Raw genomic sequence first — 11,559 nt, 5'->3', positions numbered from 1 at the left:
AACTGGGACAGGAGCACAAGTGACAGTGTTTCTCTAAATACTTATTAATGGAAATTTGAATCAATGTTAATGGGAAAGCTGTAAAAAAACCACGCACACTTTCTTTTAAAGATAAGAATTGGACATTTCATTATTTGCTTTCCTATGCTCTGAAGTATTAGGAGACAACATATAATGGTAATACTTAGTACTTACATTCAACTTTTTATCTATAGGTATCTAAATATTTTGAAAAAGGCAGGTCAGCATCATTACCCAGATGGAGAAACGAAGCATTTCAAAAGGTATACACTAATTTTGGAATCCTCCATGGCTCGTTCTGACATGCCTGTAGCCATTTTTCAGATGTTCTGGCAGCATTTTATTGGAATTCTGAGTAAGCCACCCTTTTGACAGAATCAGGACAGAATTTCAGCTCTTCCTACTACAAATGCTAAAACCAGTGGGCCAGGCAGCCTCTCAGTAAGTCCCTGCCTTAAAGAAAATTAACATTGGCAACATGTCACAAGCATCTTACTTTCTCAAGAAAGCCTAAACCTGATCACGAAGTTACCTCTTTTCAAACATGGATTTGTCAATGTTACCAATATTTATTTAGAAACATTATCTTTTCAAGACAGCAAACAGGCATCAGTCTGGGTCACGGACTATACTTTTTCAATGTCACTTAATATGTTAACAGTAGTGGGTCAATCTTTGCTATGTGCTTTAGAGAAGTGCAGGAAATAATGCAAAGGCAAAAACCTCAAAATGCAGCAACTGCTCACTCATTAGATGATAGAAAACACTCAAACAGCCACAATAAACTAACCTGCAAATGCACATTTTCTGTTCATTCAACTACATATGGCTAGATTATGAGCAAGAAAATAGCTTCCACAATCCTGTTTCATATAGGAAACAGCTCCATGCATACCCAAGTACATGCTAGATATCCTCTTTGTTCTTCTGTTTGTTGTCACCTGTTAAAACTTGATTTTCTCCCTTTCTTCACACTATGAATAGGGTCATTACCTCCCACAAGTTGTCCTGTAGGACAACAGCCATATTATGAAGAAAATGCATAGTTATATGATATTCTTCAGTTATGATACAAGAATTGTAACAGCAATCCAACATCCTACACCCAAATTAAATTGAGGAACCACAGGAATTACAACATTAAGCAAATCAATGGTCTGTCTAATCTGGTACCCTATGTCTGACAGAGACCAGTACCAGATATTTCGGAAGGAGGAACAAAAATCTCCTTAACAGTCAGAGTAGACTGATTTAAATTACGGATTTCAATCATCAAGCAGGACACTTTGATTTAAATCTTTGATTTTAATCTTGTTTTGCATTTGTTCTTTTTAGTTGTTTTCCTAAAGAAAAGCTGATCGACACTAAAACATGTTGATTTGCTACGAAAGATAGCTGTCACACTAAATTTGGCACTTCTTAACCAGAAGGGTAAATAAATATTTATATATTTAGTGTAAGAAATTATATAGTTTAACATACATTTATTCAGATTCTTAATGTTTACATTTTTATGTTGGAAAATGATGAATGATGCTTTTCTTATTTACTAGATCAGGGGTCAGCAACCTTTCAGAAGTGGTGTGCTGAGTCTTCATTTATTCACTCTAATTTAAGGTTTCGCGTGCCAGTAATATATTTTAACATTTTTAGAAGGTATCTTTCTATAAGTCTATAATATATACCGGTAACTAAACTATTGGTAGGTAGGTAAAGTAAATAAGGTACTGTAGGTAAAGTAAATAAGGTTTTTAAAACGTTTAAGAAGCTTCATTCAAAATTAAATCAAAATGCAGAGGCCCCCAGACTGGTGGCCAGGACCCGGGCAGTGTGAGTGCCACTGAAAATCAGCTTGCGTGCCACCTTCGGCACGCGTGCCATAGGTTGCCTACCCCTGTACTAGATTATGGTTAATTTTTTTTACTCGTGATTTATGTCAAGCAGCATTTGGATGGAAATTGGAATTCAATTAAAAGTGTACAAAACCAGCTTTTTAAAATATTATCAGTTGAATATAGCTACCTTAAATGTGCTGGATACATAATGGGGGGAGGGAGGGAGTTTATCAAAACATATTTTGCATTTAAAGCTAACTGTTTATTTTAAAAAAAGAGACAAGGTGCGTGAGATAATTAATTGTTTCTGCATATCTACTTCAAGATTTTAGAACAAATAGATCTCATCCTTCTGCACAATAAGCTTTTCTGCTTTTTCAGTAACTAGTTCATTCAAAGTTGAAATAAGCTAGTTGAATGAACATCCAGCAGTTCAGTGGTGTTTCTTTAAAACTTCAGCAGCAAACATGTACTGCTTGAATGTTTTATTTAAATGATTTCAGTAAGTTTAGTTCTTAACATAAACCTATTTAAAATTAATTTTGAAATAAACTATTTGAAAACAACACTAAATTTAATTTTTTTTTAAAATCTGATTTGTAGAGGGGAAAAAATTAATTTTTATCCACCCAATGGTGGATAAAAGGCTTTAGGGGAAGTTCTTCCTGACCTCAGAAGAATCCAGGTGGTGGATTTTTTGTTTTTGTAAACATACTGCAAGCTACTTAGTATAAAAATCAGGACAAGCAGAAACAATAAGCTTTGAGCAACGACTTTCCCTTTCCCTTTCCTTTAGTGAAAACTCCAATTTCCTTAGTAGACATCTGAAATTACTGGCGTGGGGGAAGGGAGAGGGACTAAGGAGGTCTTAATAGAAGCAGTAGATAAACACCTCACAACGGAGTCATTCTTCTTTCAGCCAGTCAGGTCTTTCTTCATATTGCTTACATTTCTCACTGGGACCCAATCCTGAAAGGTGCTGAGAGCATCATTGCTGGCATGGCCGTGTCAGAACCACAGAAACTAAAGATCTATGAACAAGAGGTCAATAAAGTATACTTAGATGACTGGAAAAGTAAACTACAATTCCAGAAAAACCTCTAATCTCTGCTTCAAGAGAGGGAAGGGGGGAAAAAAAAAAAGCCATTGGCCACTTTACAAACTCACTGAGCTGTGAAGCTACAAATGAGGCCGGGTTACCTTTGTTTTAACATCATTCTTACCTAGCATTTTAATCAAGGTCAGCATTATAAAACCACAAGATCTTGTTTGCATGTTCCATATTGAAGAGACGAGTGTAAAACAGAAACGTTTGTTAGGCAGGCACATACCACACAAAGCCTTACCGTGCAAATCGTACCTATCTCTAATACCAGGGTTCCACCTTTACTTCCTGCTGTATAGATTGTTACGGGGGAACCACAAACTATCAAAGGGCTGCCAAAGTATTATATGGTTTAATAGAAAATGTTAGTAAGTTACTTGAGTTGCACTAAGGCACGTAAAGATGGAAGGCAAAGACCCTTCGCATTCACAAATCCACGCCATGCTTAACAGAAAAAAGGCAAATAAAACCTACAGTTTCATAACCATTGTTCTACCGCTCTCCGGGAGCCTCTCTCTTCATTAAAAGACTTTTTACAAATCAACTTTCTCTAGTGCATCTGCACCCAAAGAGCTACGGGGGAGAGGGGATGAAAGAGCCGAGTCCTCAGTCAAACGATAATCCAAGAAAATACAACCAAAAGCCAGGTGCACGAAAATTATCTTCCTGGTGGAACTGCCACTGAAAGGACACCAGCAATAGTAGAAAACAATACCCCCAACAGACGGGGTGGTGAATCCTCTCTGCAATGCCCCTTGCTCCAGTGTTTCTGCTCCTGGCTGTTGCTATTCTAGGAGCTGTGCTGCAGATTTTAGGGCCACCGCAGGTGTCTGCTCTGTGCACACATTTCTGGGTTACAGTTTGCTTCTACTGAAAGGACATCGCGAGACCAGCTGAGCATAATTGGCACTAACAGCCAGGAATGCAGCATGACATCTCTTCTTACTAGCCAAATGAAACACTGATCCGGATTGGCTGTTTTACAATTCAACCCAGAGGTTCTGTCATTGGCCAGCTGCAGCTGAATTCTAGTTGGCTGTTTTCAATCACAGCTGAAATGCTAATTCACAGCTGTAGCTGCTCTCTTTTTCGACTATAAAAGCTATTTTGAGGAAGACTGGGTGTAGTATATTGATCCACGGTAAATCCACACCATGTTTGCAGCCCTGGTTACAGGATGGCTGTTTTCTGACAGGTAGCATTAGAATGATTTGAAGGTCACAGTTAACAGGCAGACCCATCTCACTGCCAAAAATAAATTTGTTATTCTCTAAGGTGCCACAAGTACTCCTATTCCAAATGGAATTATGATTTAACCACATCAAAGGACAACCATATTGCTACTAGATATCCCAGCGTAGATGATTGTGTTGTTTAGAACTAGACCTTTGATGAAGAATCTAATTAAGGAAAGGTTAAAGGACTTGTGCTTATTCTCATTCTAAAAGAGTGGAGACTGGGATGACGCAATAGTTGTTTTGAAAGTTTTAAGACAGTATGATAAAAGGGATAGCAAGGTTTTCACCTTCTTGACTCTTTTTAAATAGCTCAGGCAGAGGCAATGTATTATAATGAAGATTTCTGCATTATTCAGCAGACTTTGCAAACCGCAGAATTCTGCCAGAGATGACAGAAGAATAACTCCCTTGTGAGGTGTTTCCTCCTCGCTGTATATTTTTACAATGGTAAAAGATTCATATGGGACACCCTATGAATTTGGAAAAATAAAGAATTTGACCATAACATCTCTGCACCTTCTTCCATGTTGCCCTTTGGGGAGGAGCACCTTCCCAAAACTGATATGTAAAGCCACCACCTTCTCCTCCCTCAAATCTGTCCAAGAGTCTCTCTGTAAAACACTCTTGAGAAACCAGCCAATTGATGGACAGATAGTTGCTGTTTTATTTAATAAGGAAAAAACTGTCATGAAAAGAGTAAACAAACACGTAGAATAAGATAGCAGTTAGGAACATCTGGGTAAAATGTTCAAGGGACCAACTCAAATTAGGAATTTGGGGTTACTGCGTCCTCAGTGAACTTACAAATAATAGGCCAGATCCTAGGCTGTGTTAAGGGCAGCTTTATATCAAACTGCTAGCACAAAGCAACTCTAAAGCCAGGTCACTAATCCTTCAGATATTTCGCCTGCTTGGACTGAAGCTCAAGTGGCATAGAGCTACTGTAGCACTTCCGACCTTGGATAGTGGGGAGGGAGCAGGTTGTTTCCTGCTCCCCTGCACTCAAATGATCTGACTGCACAGCACCTTAAAACAACCTTTGCAATGCCCCTCCTCAGCTGCATTGATCTTCTACCACAACTCAAGACTAAGCCCATGAAGTCTATCATAATAAAATGCCAAAGCTGGACAATTAGTCAAATTTAAATACAAAGATTATAAAAAATGCACATTATTTATTCCTGCAACATCCATTTTAAACAAATGAAACAGAACCACTGAATTTCTAAAACAAAATGATAAAAGGACAGTTTATTCAAAAACTATATAACAAAGGCACAAGGTCATCGTAAAAGATACAGAACACTGTAAAATTGCATGTTAGAGTCAAGGAAGTCATGATTTTATTGTGGAAAATGAAGTGCTAACCTGGTAACCAGGTTGGTCTGTGTTTTGGGGAGAGAATTCAACACTAAAAATCTAAATGGAATGTTTAATTTCTATTAAGTTTTGTAACTAGTAATAGTCGTATAAGGTGCGGCAAAAGCAAATCCATATGTTGAACTTATGTGTTTCAAGCACTTTTCATACTGATTATTCAGTTTTATTGATTCTTGTAGAGCATACTTTAAATCTTCTATCTCGTCGAAAAATTCCTAAAAAAGAAAATTCAGATTTCATCTTTTTTTTTCTAGTTACATTTCCCATTAGCCATTGGAAGGTTATGGTCATACGTCAAAATTTTCCCCTTCTTCAGCCTACAGACACAGCGAGTCTCACAGCCCGAGTCGATAGACTCAAACTTCCACTAACATGCTAAAAACAGCTGCATAAACATTGCAGCTTGGGCCAGAGCTCAGGCTCTGAAGCCTGGTGAGGGAGGTGGGCTTCAGAGCCAGAGCCGGAACATCTACACAACCATCTACACAGCAACATCAAGTTTATCAGCAAGGGCTCTGACACTCGCTGCTGTGGGCTGCGTAGACGTACCCTCAGAGTACTCTTCAAGTTATACACATAGGAATCACTTTGGTCACCAGTGAGGCTGCAACCACATCTGAACTGAGATGTGACAGCTAACTGCAATACTGCACAACAGCTTGCAATTTTTATACATATAGCATCTTTCATACAAACAGTTTCAAAATATTTTACAGACAAATAATAAAAGTAAAGTAAAAAATACGATAGCAGCAAGAGAAATTAAGAGAGAAGCAAAGGAGAGATGAGTCAATGTTGCAGAAAGACAAAAAGGTAGTTCTAAATGGCAAGAAGGAAAGGTAGTCACACAAACCCAGTGGGGCGGACAGAGATAGTAAAATGGATTCAAGAGAGAAAACAAAGTCCACAAAGACACAGGGAACAAATCAGTGAAAATTTTAAAAACCAAAGGGGTTTCAATGGTATCTCAAAGTGAATCAGGAGCCAAAAGAGGTGTCTGATAATGGAAATGTAGTTACATTTCCCTGTATTTGCAAAAGCCAGACAGCAGAATTCCACACATCATGGAGTCTGGAGAGCTGAGAGTTAGGAGTGAGTCCGTAAAGACTGGAACTGCAATAGTCAAGGAGAGAGGAGACTAAGGTATGGATACGGATTTCAGTAATGGAGGAATCAAGGCAATGACTTGCACAGGCAATCTTTCAGAGTTTAGGACAGAAAAAGAATAGCATATCCCAATCACTTACAGAGGAAGTTTAGCAATAGGAGGCAGAATGTAATCACCCAGAACTCTAGCTTGAAAGGTGACACAGAATCTATTACTTTCAAAAGAAACTACATGATAAAGATGCCTCCAGATTTTACTGTGTTGTTCTCTTGTTTTTACTTTGACTAAGTGCTTTGGAGAAGGGAGTCAATGTTGGTTTTGTAACCGGCCACACACATCTTGTAGTCATCTGTATAATAAAATTCCACAATTGTTACTCTGTATGTCACTGTGAAGCCTACAATGTCCATTGAGTCAGCGTGAGGAGACAGAAACAGATACAAGCATGGCTGAGAGCTCTTTTTGTTCAGAATATCACCAGATTCACTGTTTTACTGTCCAATTTTTATGTTCTCAGCCACTTTGATTTTATGAATTACACCTGTGTGGTGTGTAGCTACAGTAAGCATGTATCTAGCCAAGCCATGAGTCCTAGACCATTGTGATATCAGAGGTAACTCAACCAATCACCGCCCTTCCTCTATAGCTAATTTGCATGCAACGGTTGTATTGGTTGTATGAGAAAGGCTGCATAGACTGTGGATTATGTGGCCCGACTGCCATGCCCATGTGATATCACAGGCTTTCAGCTACTAGTATATCAGTAATAACAACCTTAATGACAATTAGGTCCTCAGATAGATCTCTCATCTGAAATATGAGATTTTCAATCACACAGTAGTAACCCTACCTCCTAAATAAAACATCAGGCTGGGCCATATTGATTCGTAACAATTCTTAGAAAACAGTCACACACCATAAATCACCAATATCACTTCCTGCTGGATCTGTAAGTACTACCCAGCTGAAAACCTGTTGGAGCAGATGAGAATAACAGGACAAGGCAGTACTTCCTTGAGGAAGCACTAAGTTAATACTGAAAACAAGTGAAAAGTTATATCAGTATCTGAATTTATTCTTCAACGAACATTCATGACTATACAATTATTAGGATTACTCTCTACACACCAAGCATAAAATTTACAAAAGCACCTAACTGGACTGAAGTTCCCAAATCATTTGAACGTCAATGATGCCAGCATGTGCTACAAATGTCCCAGTCCAAGAGCCAATGGATTAATGTTTGTCCTCCAATCAAAAGGACCGAGCTGAAATCATTAGCTTTATGCAAACACAAAAATCTAAAAAAAACTGAAAGGAAATTTGCTGCTTAAAATGAAGAAAACTTTCATCTGGATATTTAAATAACTCAGATGAACAGTAAGATTAGCCCTCCAACTCTTACCATCTCATTTCAAGAATTACCAACACTTCCCACTAACTCCCTTCCCCCTTGGTCTAAATGTCAATTTTAACAGCCCAGCAAAGAAGAGTGAAAAGTCCTGCCCTAGGAGTAATTAACTCCATGGGAGAATAATCCTCCGCTCACAAATATTACAGAGCAGCAGTGGATACTTAGTTTGGGAAATTTGTTTTTGTTCTCGATGCAATTATCTATCTGTTGGGCAGAACTAAGTCAATCGATTTACACTTCAGTCAGTTTCTCTGTAACACGGAGAAAATAATCTCTCGATTTATCAAGAAGGTGGAGGACTGGAGACAGAAGTCACCCAAGATAAAAGCGTGTTCACAAGAGAATCAAGCAGGTAAAAGCAAAAGTTCATCTGAATTCCAATTACTCCTCTTCCTGAACAAGTGTGTATGGAGGAGATTAAACCATAGACGTTTTAAATGCTAACAAGCAAACACATATTGGAGTCCATTTGTACAACAGCAAGTACTTCTTCTATGGCTAATATACACTAGGAAGTTAGTTTTATAAATTTGTCTATTATGAAATTTACCCTAAAAGGAAGTTACCTTGTCTAATCCAGGTAATTCATTTCTTTGCATTCTCCTTTCTCTAGACAACTTCTCATTTTTTTTCTTCAGCTTTTGAATCTCAAGCAGCAATAGCTCTACATTCAAATTAAAAATTCATATTTTAATCATTACAATTAACTTCTCACACGTCTGTCATAATCATATTATACTACATCCAGTGTTTGGTGTTATGAGCAGTAATTTGCATAACAGTATTTTAGAAAAAAAATAATTTACCTTTAAAAATTTGATCCTACACATTTCCAACCACTACGAGATCATAGGATCTGCCAGTGGGATAGTTTTTATGTAAATTTTTATAAAAGCCTATTCTGAGATTTTTGCTTTGCTAGCATTCTATCCAACAATCATAAACTCTACTCTCACACATGATTTGAGGACTTTGGAATTGCAGTGAGTTCTTGGCTTTAAATAAAAACCTTGATGTCACAGTAGTTTGGGCACTCTATATATAAACTATTCCTCTGATGGGTTCCTCCATTAGTTAGATAAAATCCTGTTCCACTCTGCTCTATTCTAGAAAAGTGACCTTATAAAAATTATACTGTGTGGGGTCTAGGTTTGTCTCTTAGCTTCCATAACAAAGGTGCCCAGTGTACTGTAAAAAAAAAAGGGGGGGGGGGGGGGGTTAGATCTGGCTAGGTTCTCCCTCATACATCATCACCAAAAATTAAGATTCTGAAGTCAAAAGTATGAAGCTGCATACTTGTGCAACAAGACTGCCTCCAATGGGTTTGTACAGGTACAGCTGACTATAACATAGTAAATAATGTTGATACACAAGATATAGACTACATTCCTTTCCCAGAGCTACATTGGCTTTATAGGTCTAAGCAAAAGTAAAAAGCAGCAAACGTTTTTTGTCACTAAAATAAAAAAATGTGAGACTAAATCGTAGACCTATTGATCAGAGGGGCCATTTTCACATAGCCCTTATTGTAGTATCTGAAGTGCTATTAAGCTTTGAAAAATGGCTAAATGAAGCACGTTGCCTTGAGTGAGCCCTATGTTTTAGGATGAAATGCATCCTCTTTGATGAGAAATGACATGTATAAAAGCATCAGAGCAGGGAGTCAATGTTTGTTTTGTAAACTGCCATACATAGCTATTACCTAAATATTTGCAAGAACAGGCTTCCTTCTTTTTACATATGCATCTATGAGAAAATGTTACTTCTCTCTCTGCTGTTGGAGTCCTTACTCCAGAAACAGTGTTGTCCTTCTGGGAGACCTTTTTACATTCCAGCTGCTCAATTCTTTGCTTTTGTAGTTGAAGTTGATGCTCTAGCTCATGAATTTTAATCTATGTTTAAAAAAAAAATAGAAAATTTAAAGCAGAAGTGTACAAAAAAATTCAATCTCAGATTTATGTGATTAGAAATATCTCTTAGCACCAATTTAAAGCTCCCAGTATCTAAATTAGAACCGAATTTACCAGCAAAAGCATGGAGGATAAGAGGCAAATCCTGCAAACACCAATTTTTTTCAAAAATCTGTTATAAATACATACACACAAATAAGAAATACCAACCCTCCTCCCACAAAAAAACTAAATGAAACATTTTACACTGGTCCTGATCTGAACTTACTGATATCAGCCATACAACAACCATGACACTTTACTTCGAAAAATGATTAATCAGAGTGCATAAATCTGAAGAGGCATTTAAAGAATTTAAATGTATTGGGGAAATATTAGTTTGAAATATTACGTAATATTGTCAGATACAGCACGTCCCACATTTTTAAAAGTAAATACTAAAATACAACAATTTTCCTTATCTAGTGGCTACATTTACATAACTGGATTTTTTAAATCTGTTTTGTTGTTTAACTATGAAATATTAATATGAAGTTTTTAAACTAACAATTATGCAACTCTTTTTTCTGGCAATAGCAAAAACGGTGTTTATCCCAACACAATGAACACTAACTCCAGTTAGATTGAGCCATTCTTACAAATATCTACAAAAATAGCCTAAAGGCAATCAACGTTGAAGTCGTGGACCGAAGAGAGCAGTGACAGAATTTACTCTTAAAGTCAAAATAAGACCATTCACCTGTGAAGTCAACAAGGAAAAGAGAGAAAATTTAAAGAGAGAATGAAAAGAGAAATATTCATGACCATTTATACAAATATTAGGAAAGCTCAAAACTTATCCTTAAGTGTCACATTAAATTATTTGAAATAAACTGAACAGTCACTACTTACAGTGAGATTTTTAATTGTTTCACTTTGTTCCTGGTTTATTTTGATTTCTCTGTCATAATGTTTCTGCAGGTTATTATACGTCTGAAGTATTCTAATAACAGAAAAAAATGTATGAATTGCTGAATATAGCATGCAAACTACCATTTTATTCCTTCATACCAGAACCTAAAAAAAAAAAAAAAAAAGCCTGCTCACATTTGGTAATGTGTTAGTTATACGGAAACCCTTTGGATTGTAGTTACATTTCATATCTCTGAGTCTACATAAATCAGGTCCATAGATTAACTAGTGCAGTATTTTTCAATCCATGGGTCGCGACCGGGATGTTAAAAGTCCCGTTTGCGGTGCCACCCAGCTAAGGCAGGCTAGTGCATATCTTTTCCGACACTGCGCTGTGCCCCAGCAGCGGTCCGGCTTCTAGGCAGGGAGGCCACAGGGCTCCTTGTGCTGCCCCTGCCCCAAGTACCAGCTCCGCACTCTGGTTGCCGGCCAATGAGAACTTTGGGGGGGGGGAGGAGATCCTACAGGCGAGAGTCGTGTGCCTCCGCCTAGGACCCAGACCAGCTGCTGGCCACTTCCAGGGCGGTCTGCGGAGCACCCCGGTTGCGCCATTGCCCGGGAGCCACTGGAGATAAGTCCATGCCCATGCCTCAATCC

The 11,559-nt window shown here is 37.8% G+C and overlaps 2 protein-coding genes across 6 annotated transcripts in view; both read right to left on the bottom strand.

The window, feature by feature from the left end:
- Positions 1 to 3,819, bottom strand: part of MPPE1 (metallophosphoesterase 1) — a 24,129-nt gene extending 20,310 nt beyond the window's left edge. For 2 of the 4 annotated variants that reach the window (XM_024212575.2, XM_026660980.2), the window contains exon 1: positions 3,436 to 3,819. The gene's annotated coding sequence lies outside the window, so the exon portion shown is untranslated. Of the gene's footprint in view, positions 1 to 2,748; positions 2,920 to 3,435 lie in introns of those variants that run through there. The other 2 variants (XM_024212581.2, XM_024212576.3) reach the window with 2 other exon arrangements.
- A 1,608-nt stretch (positions 3,820 to 5,427) lies between these two features.
- LOC113408166 (centrosomal protein of 290 kDa-like) overlaps positions 5,428 to 11,559 on the bottom strand; it is a 12,548-nt gene continuing 6,416 nt past the window's right edge. The window contains exons 4-7 of one of the 2 annotated variants that reach the window (XM_026661010.2): positions 10,903 to 10,993; positions 9,804 to 9,993; positions 8,668 to 8,765; positions 5,428 to 5,794 (exon numbers count right to left, since the gene is read on the bottom strand). In XM_026661010.2, the coding sequence (XP_026516795.1) occupies positions 5,642 to 5,794; positions 8,668 to 8,765; positions 9,804 to 9,993; positions 10,903 to 10,993 (532 nt within the window). In that variant the 3' untranslated portion in view covers positions 5,428 to 5,641. Of the gene's footprint in view, positions 7,037 to 8,667; positions 8,766 to 9,803; positions 9,994 to 10,902; positions 10,994 to 11,559 lie in introns of both variants that reach the window. The other variant, XM_026661012.2, reaches the window with a different exon arrangement.

Source organism: Terrapene carolina, unplaced genomic scaffold, assembly GCF_002925995.2.
Source record: "Terrapene carolina triunguis isolate 2854851 unplaced genomic scaffold, T_m_triunguis-2.0 Scaffold58, whole genome shotgun sequence".
In the NCBI taxonomy this organism is placed as follows: domain Eukaryota; kingdom Metazoa; phylum Chordata; order Testudines; family Emydidae; genus Terrapene; species Terrapene triunguis.
Note: the sequence above shows the minus strand (reverse complement) of the source record. Positions and strands in the feature narration are given on the sequence as shown.